This window comes from Amphiprion ocellaris, chromosome 10 (assembly GCF_022539595.1).
Source record: "Amphiprion ocellaris isolate individual 3 ecotype Okinawa chromosome 10, ASM2253959v1, whole genome shotgun sequence".
NCBI lineage: Eukaryota > Metazoa > Chordata > Actinopteri > Pomacentridae > Amphiprion > Amphiprion ocellaris.
The window spans coordinates 32,091,365-32,100,344 of record NC_072775.1 but is presented as its reverse complement, the minus strand read 5'-3'; the positions used below and the strand labels follow the sequence as shown (position 1 = coordinate 32,100,344).

General features: G+C 44.5%; 1 protein-coding gene across 1 annotated transcript; it reads right to left on the bottom strand.

Annotated features, from left to right (window-relative positions):
• Positions 1-520: 520 nt before the first annotated feature.
• On the bottom strand, positions 521-8,700 carry LOC111575891 (Krueppel-like factor 6). The gene is made up of 4 exons (XM_023281299.3): positions 8,388-8,700; positions 5,600-6,179; positions 4,674-4,797; positions 521-3,615 (listed from the first exon to the last, which is right to left on the bottom strand). Exons 1-4 carry the CDS (start codon positions 8,487-8,489, stop codon positions 3,564-3,566), a joined length of 858 nt encoding a protein of 285 aa, XP_023137067.1. The 5' UTR covers positions 8,490-8,700; the 3' UTR covers positions 521-3,563.
• Between the last annotated feature and the right edge of the window lie 280 nt (positions 8,701-8,980).

Here is an 8,980-nt window from a genome sequence, read left to right as displayed (position 1 = left end):
GCTCCAATGTGACTCTAAAGCCTGATCTATCTTATTGATTTGTGTGTAGAGCTCCGATTTTCTCCAAAAACATTCGACTCAACCCCACAAACTGCTGTCATGCTGCCCCAAATATTTACTGAACACCAATTCTGTGTTATTCCCACAAAATAGTCCTCAAACAAATACATTTTTTGCTAGTTTATGAGTAGCTAGTAACGACTCAGTGGGAGGTTAATCCAAAATAACAGCATGTGGTATTACTACTGATAGCAAAACTTTAAAAAGTAACCTGAATAACACTTAAATGTAAGGCAGTTTAAAAAAAAAAAAAAAAAACAATTATGGGTGACTGATATGAGAGTATGTTTATCTGGTTCTTGTCACTGAATCCGAGCAAATGTTTCCCTGTTCTGACTTTTGACCTCTATAGGGGGAAACAGAAGTAATTTCTACTCTGGGAAACTGTCGAATATCCCGTCAACAAACACTTCCTGGTTGGCCGTGTCACAGGAGGAGAAAGGAAAACAAAAAGCACATGTAGAACCAATAAAGTCTTTTTATCCATTTTCCAATAAAAAATACATTCATACAGAAACTATTTTACAAAACAATTTCAAATGAAAAAATCTTGTTATGCCATAAAACGAACAAAAATAGAGCCTCGTATTTTCCGTGTTTATCCAATAAAGATTCTCTAGCTAAAGATAGGGCATCTTCGCAGGTCTTTGAAAAGTTGAGAGAAAGAAATCACTTGGCATATAAAAACAAAACAAAAAACAAAATAACAATAATACTTAGCGGGCACCAGAATGCAAAATTATGACAATTCAAGTGTCCAGAACAATTCACGTCTGAAAAGTAGTTTTTTTTGTTGTCTTTTTTTGTTTGTTTTTCTTGAAAGATGATAGGCCACAGGTGTAGGCGCTATTGATGCCACTTTAAAATGTACATTTGCTCTAAATTTCCTCTTTAATTTTTTCCAAAAAAAAGAAAGAGAAAAAATCCAAAGCAAAGATGTTACAGAAGCAAATGAAGGAGAATGAAGTGCATCTATTTTACAAGAAATTTTCTGCCTTTTTGTCTTTCATATTTAGAAACAACACGCTGCACTTGTTTTTTTGTTTTTTTGTTTGGTCCCATACCCTTTCAAAATAGAAGCTTCCTTACAAAATTCTCTTAGTTTACAATGTAACACGTCTTTGCATTTTTGACATTTCTCAGTGTAAAAACGAGCATCGCCTACTGATTTTCTCTAATGTCCGACAGGTTCACCTGCACAGGTCATAACAAGGCTGCCTGTGATGTTGACTACCGAGTGACAGACATCGAGTTACAGATGAATGAAGGAAGTTCTTCCTCAACCCTTGTTTTACTTTCTTGACAAAAGTCACCCAGTAGAAACACCGTGGCTCCAAAATGTTTCTACAAATGAGGGGAAATGGTGACAAAATGATCCAGTAGTGAACTGAAATATTCCAATAAACCCAAGAGATCAGAGATTTTTTTTTCATCAGCCCAAGGAGGAGTGCGTTAAAGTCATGTAACTTAATTTAAAACATGCATATAGTGAAGTTGGTACAGACAAACTTCTGGTCCTGGTCTCAGCTCGGTTTACTTGCAGAGGCTGAAACCTCTACGCCACCTGCAGCACAGCTCAGCCCCACTGGTTAGACTGGTTTTGGTACCGTTTAGTCAGATTACGGGTTGTATAAACCAGGACTGAGTAAAGATACTGACTCACCCTGAGGGCAAGACTCAACAAAACGTACATCAAAACAAACTCCTGATTGAGAATGCTGTCATCACTTTAAAGGACCTTTTTCTATTGAGAACATATTCTTTCGACACATCGACTGATACAAACGTTTCGATGTAAAGGTTTCTTTGCAGTAACTCTCCAGCCTTGGTGGCCGAACACGCAGCATTTCATGAGAACATGTTTCCAAGACTCTGTACCTCTGACAGCAAGTTACAGTTTATCTGAAGTGCATCCACACCGCCTTATACTACATAGTAGTAAACCATTATAAAGTGAATTGCTTTTCCGAGTGCTCCACAATTCTGTCTCAGATCTGGGTCATTTTGGAGAATATGATTTTAGTTATGATATATTTATGATATAGTCGACAAAGAATGCACAGAAATGTAAAAATGGCAGTCATTATGAAGCTGATATATAGTTACTTTTTTTAATATTCAAGAGTTTGGAGGAGTCTGTTGCGAGAGAAAAGGGCAAAGGTGCAACTGTATGGATCAGAGCCTTTATAAAGCTATTCAATAACGCACTACTGCATTCGCAACGGCCGTTTGGTGTGTGTCTGTGTGTGTGTGAGAGAGTGATCTATTTAACAAGACAAGGCCACTTACATAAGGCATCAGTAAGGTCAACAGTGCATTTACAGATAGAACAGAAGAGAAAAGCATAAGTGAAGAAAATGGAACAAAAATAAAATAAATCCCACGATCAAGACAGCTGCAAAGCAATAGTGGCATCCCCAACTTATCAAGAACATAAAAAAAAACCAACAAAACAAAATGACTGCCTTATGTGTTTTGTACAATACTATGATACTGAGTAATATGAAGGTAGCTGCTCTTGAATGGAATTTTGTTGTCCTATAAGCAAACAGGTGAGCAACACATCCCCAGATCCCATGCAACTTCTGTTATAATGGCAATAACTGTTTGTGTACAATTGTTTTTTTTGTTGTTTTCTTTCAAGATACAAAGCTTACACAATGGACAACAAAATGAGCTTTATAGCGTGTATGTTTCGAGACAGGCTACGTAATACATTGCACATTTAATAGCTGCACTAAACAAAACAACCTCCCACTTTTTGGACAGGGAGCTGTAGTTCCACCTCCAGGCAGACAGGGGGCGCCATCTGGCAAATGGGCTCCGCCAAACAACCCCCCTTTCACTCCTCTCCATGGCCAATAAACTCAACCGACACAGACAGAACCTTTTTGCTTGCATTCATTCTTAGTGAGACAACAGATAATTCCGCACCCCCCAAACTCAAAAACAAACAAAATCTAAACTCCCTTGTACAACATCACCCCATCCATGTCATTCACTCGCAGTTCCACAATGCAAGCGCCATCCGCTCCATAAAGCCAGCACAGGCATCCAGTCGCAGGCACTCACAGTCCCCATGCGCACAGGCAAACACACTGTCAACGGAGGAACGGCACCCCCACCCCCCCGGAGTCCCATAATCCTCCGGGAAAAAAGCGTCGAACACCATACAGAAGAGTCTCATCCCGTCTTCTCCAGTCCAGATTTTTCCCATTTTGTTATTTTTTTTCTTTTAGAACTGTAATTTTTTTTCTAAAGTCCCTCTCTTCGCCCTCCCCGCTCCTCCGTAAAAGCCTTTCAAGAGCAATCTCCACAGCGAGGTGTTGGAGGCACTAAGTATGGTGCAAATAATAGCCTGCGTTGCTTCATGTTTTTCCACTGACTGGAACACGGCGGCGCCCCTGCTAACGCTCCCAGGACACACCGGCCTCGCTGATCCCCCACAGGTCAGGAACAATCACCCAGAATCATCCCTCAGAGCTCCGGACATGGAGGCCATCTTAGATGTGCCTCTTCATGTGCAGCGCCAGGTGGTCAGAACGGGAGAAACACCTGACGACAGAAAGCAGAAAAAAACATTAAGCATTGGAGAAAAGAGCTGAGATTTTTGCGTGGAACTACAGTTATTTTCATTACTGCATATCAAAATATAGTTGATCTGATTTGTGCTTGCTGGTAAAAGCTTGAAACGCAAAAGCACTGCTAAACTCAACACAACCAAACAACTTAAAAATATATTGAATCACAATAGATAAACTTAAGCTATATTAATACTGTGCAAGAAAATGGGGAAAATTTCTTGTTCTTCCAAACTTGTATTTTCATATAACCTTCCCAGACTGTTAGCCCTGTTGCTAAACTTACAGCTAGCACAAAATATGTTGATGTTTTCTTGAGTTTGATAACTGTAGCAGTTTGTTAGCAAGTAAAATCAATGAAAGAAACACTGTAAATCTAGTTTTTTGTTGGTCAAATCAACTTGGAGACCATGTTTAGATTAAAAAAAAAACAGTAGTGTTGGATTTGGAGTCATTTTTCCATCTGAAAGTTCTGTTAGCACTGACTAGCAAATCTGAACATGCTATAAGACAAAGCCCATGCCTCATTCTTATCTAAGTGCCTGTTCTAACCTGCATAAATATGGCCCCTGTTATATAATGTCCCATTTACGTTGGCCGAACTGAGCTCTTTGTTGTCTCTCGTTGTGCTTCTCCTCACATCACCTCCTCTTCAGCAATCCCTGTTCAACCCTTCCCTCGTACCATTGTATTCAACCCTTTTTTCATCCAGCTCCTTGACCTTGACCCTGTTCCATCAGTCCATCCTTAACCCTCATTCATCCCTGCACCTAGCTTGTCATTCTGATAAACTAATTTGCTGCTGCCTTTGTTAGTGAAGGAGCGTTGAGCACCAAAGTCAAAGAGACGAGGGTTAGCACTTCACTGTGACGTTTGGACGTCAACATTCTGGAGATCGCTTGAAGGAGGCATGAAAATCGTCGAGGATTCATTAGTCTGAGAGACATTATTTTTGGCACCAGAACAACAGAAACAATAGTTTCTTTACATCACGGTGACACATCTATTACTTTCTGACTTTCAAACACTCACCTGTCGCAGTGACTGCATTTAAATGGCTTCGCTCCAGTGTGCTTCCTGAAGTGTCTGGTGAGTTCATCGCTTCGTGCAAAGCGCCACTCGCAGCCCTCCCATGAACACCTGTAAGGCTTCTCACCTGGAAAAATCACCAAATAATAGACACTTGATCACTTTTTCTCCTGAACGTGCAAGTTTTGTTCATTGTTCAGGATTTCTACATTCCCAAATATGTAGTGAACGTTTACAGTAGGAGAGGCTGAAGCTGATTTCTGGGAGAACATGATCCCCTGCAGGTGCTCAGCAGATTGGGCTGACTACTGTAAGTAGAGGAGAAAAACAACCATGTGCCTTGTGGGTCTCCAGCGCTGTGGTATGCAGCTGTAAGAGCTGCTTGAGTAGAAGGCTTATGTAATGGAGGGGAAGCTGCCCCTAATGGTCCTAAAGACCATTAACCATGTGGCTAACATGGTCGGAGAAGGATGCGAGGAATGCGACTTCCTCCGCTAATGGGCAGCACAGCTGTAAACAGCCTGGCAGAGGTCAGAGGTGACGAGGGAAACTGCTCACATTTGAACCCCTGACAAAACACTGCAAATGTCAGATTCCTATCATTTCTTTCTCCCTCTTTTTTTCCCCTCGTGACACTGAATGCAAACGGATGAGTCTGTGAGTGTTTTCCCATGGTGAAATCTGAGAACTGTTGATTTGTTTTGAGGATCCACATCCTCTGTGCTGCTACTTGGCCACAAAAGAACCTCCCTCCCCCTCCCGTCTGCCTCTCCGCCTCCCTTCCCTCTGCATGAAGTCACGTTCCTCTGTGTGAATTAGGTCACAGTTGAGGGCATTCCTCCTGACAAACTATTCAAAGAATGTGGGGGCCTTTAATCGGCACAGGAGGTCGTTCTACCAGCGTTTCTGACAGGACCAGGTGTGTTTACCTGTGTGCGTGCGCTGGTGTGCTTTGAGATGCGAGCTCTTGGTGTACACCTTCCTGCAGCCGTTGAACTGACACCTGTGCACCCGCTTCCTCCCGTCCGGCGACGTCTCCCCGCTGGTCAGGCCCGACCTTTCCACGGCCCTCTCCAATCCCCCAGTCCTTATTTTCCCAGGTGAGTGCAGCACAGTCTGTATCCCGCTCCACACATGTGCTACGGAGCCCTCCTTGCCGAGCTCGGGCGACGACGGCGGCGTGCTGATGATGGCGGAGCCCAGGTCTTCGCTGCTGTCGCCCAGAATGTCAGTCAAAGAGCTGGAGGAGAAGTCGAGGGTGGGGGAGAGCTCCTCGGAGCTGTCCGAGGCCTCGCTGCTGGCGTCGGAGTTGAAGCCGCCGGCGTCAAGGTGCTGGTCCTGATTGTCTTCCTCCTCCTTGATGTGAGGGATCTTTGGGTCCGACTCGCTCGACTTGTCCCCGCAGGCGAGCATCAGCTTGCTCCACAGGTCCTCCTGGTTCTCAAATTTGAGGTCCGTGGCCGAGACGTAGGGTTCGCTCTGGAGGTATCTCTCCAGCTCGAGGCATGTCTGTGTGGAGGGAAGACAAGACAGCAGTGAGTTGAGAGTCATAAAAAGCCCGAGTCCCTTCACGGATGCTCCTCTTCAAAAGCAAAGTCCCTAAAATCACCAAAATAGTCATTTGTTTTTACAGGAAACACAAACTGTAGCCATCTCCAATGCACCGTGTTTATTCTTAGCAGCAGCAGGAGGGGGAAACGCTGTGACACTGTAACACCACTGGCCCTGCTTCCTTTCTGCCCGCAGGAATGAGGCAAGACACAATGTCCTATGCAGAGGATAGCCAAGTACGTTCTGAGGGTGCCCTCTGAGGCCATATCAGGGAAGATTACAAGCACAACACTTCCTTCTGAGAGCATGCAAGAACAAGGTGCTCTTACCCGACGAGGCACGCATGGCGGTGTGTGTGTGTGCGAGTGTGTGTTGAGGTTGGTCATGAAATTTACATATGCTACAGAGCCCCCCAACGGGTTAGGGAAGTGCTTGTAGATCTTTTAAATCTATCAATTATTCAGCATAATGTGGATTTAATAATGCATTTGGAAGCATCGCTAGAAATAACATAGCACACCAGGGGCTGAGAGGAGGGAGGTCTGGTTCATGGGGGTCCATAAAAAGCCTGCCATGAATACTGCAAGAGCCACTGTGAATTGTGGGCCTATTTTCTGTGAAGAGGAAGTGAGAGAGCACTTCCTTAACCCTCTGCAGTCAGCCAGCACAGGACACATCCGAGGGCCACTAACAGCAGCTTCCTAATGAAGCCTATTCAAATTTACAGCCCAATGGCGTCACAGTAGAAGTGAATAAACCTGCACGACCTCAAGCTCAGGGCTGCATGATGAACCTATTCTCAGACTTTTTCTAACTTTTAATTTATTCCTCCAGGGACACACTGACGTTTGACCTCTTGAGGCTTGTAAAAATACAAAAATGAAACTATGAGAGAAGGGGATATCCCTGTGTGGTTGAATGGTTGTGAAGTCAGAGACAACACAGAGGATGCACTCATTGAACCCACAGCACTTTAAAAAAAGTGTGCAGATCCTCAAACACCGCATGACAAGCCTCAGCCACAATAACGTCCAAGAAGAAAGAGAAGAGTTCAACAAATTAAACGTAAAATTAAACTTAGAAACAAACAGAATAAAGCCAGAAGCAGCTACAAACAGCCTTTATGTTTGTATATAATCTAAAATGGAGACACTGTGGGAACAGGGGGGCAACTTGGGAATGAAAGAGAGAATGCATTCAATTGAAATGTTTCTCGTCAGCAGTGCTGGATAAATCCCAGGCGAGCTTTAAATGCCTGGGAGGGCGACTTGGCCCGAAGCCCGAACAGATCTGATAAACGGAGAGATAGAAGAAGACTGAAGCGTGTTGCCAATTCATTTCATTTCCCAACACGAACAAGAAGCGACTTTCGCCCTCCCCTCGTCTCCGGAATAAAACTCCACTGTTCTGTCATCCAGAGGCCGCCTGGTCGAGCCAAACTGGAACAGAAATCAGTCTCTCTCCCTGTCTTTCTGCCCGTCTGTCTCTCTGACAGTCTGTCACTCTCGTGTGTGTGTGTGTGTGTGTGTGTGTGTGTGTGTGTGTGTGTGTGTGTGTGTGTGTGTGTTTGCTGTGTGTGACAGCGAGCGAGAGACACGGAGAGGCAGTGAGAGAGAGGAGCGGATACGCGCAAAGACGCACGGCTCGCCACTCAGCGGCCAAATCTGCAACACAACGTGTTTTTATTTTATCACAAGCCGACGTGCCTCCGCAGCATGCACGAAATGATCTAACAACTCTTTCACAATGACAAGAATTTCACCCGCAAACCGCCACAGAACTGCGAGCACGACAGAAAACAGCAAAACTACAAATCATTCAAAAATGTGAATACAGAAGTGATATTTTGCAAAAAAAAAAAAAAAAAGTCCGGATTTTACGCACGATAAAAGCAAATGGAAATATTATAAAAATACTGAAGCGATCTGTCATTCAGGGAACTTGCATCACTTCCTCTATAAAGCCGAGTTTTGCCAGGCAAACTGTTATTAACTGCTCGCACTAAATCAAACGTGGACTCGCAAAAACAACTTTGACATTTGCGCGCAGCTGTCACCGAAAAGCGACTTTTCCCGAAATTACGCACATTCCTTGCACTTCGGGAAAACAATCACACGAGCAGCTCCTGTCACGCCGCGGATTCAGATGGAGGGAATAACTCGTTACCTGCTGCCAGTACTCTTCCAGAGACGGTAACGCTGAGAAGTATCCGGTGTCGTGCACAATTTGGAGCTCCTGGAAGATGCTACACATGGGGATGACATCCATTTCACTCCTGAGATTCAGCCACAAGTAGAAGCGAATTCAAGCTTGTAGAGAAAACGAAGCCTGTCGTGTTGAGAGTGAAAAGCTGGAGCCTTGGCCGTATTTGCATGTATAATAGTCTGGAGTCGTGCACTTCCACTGAAGGCTGCGAGCGTGTGACGCACCGAGAGCGCACAACACTGAACTCTCCAAAAGTCCGTCAACGCACTGTAAACTTCCCCCCCGATTCAAAATTACAGACAAACCCACCCCCATGTGATTACGTTACGTTTCGGCACGTCTGCCAATGAGCTCTCAGGAGCGCAGCACCCGCCTACCAGACCACCTCTGGCCAATGGCGAGCCGGAGCCGACTCATCCTGTGTGCTGCGGTTGGTGCGCGGCTCGGAGCGTCTGCGGCTCCCATTGGGCCAAATCAGCGCTATTTTTAGAGCGCTATATAAGCCGGACTGCCTTCGCCACAACGAGGAAGTCGAGTTTTCTACTGATTCAAAT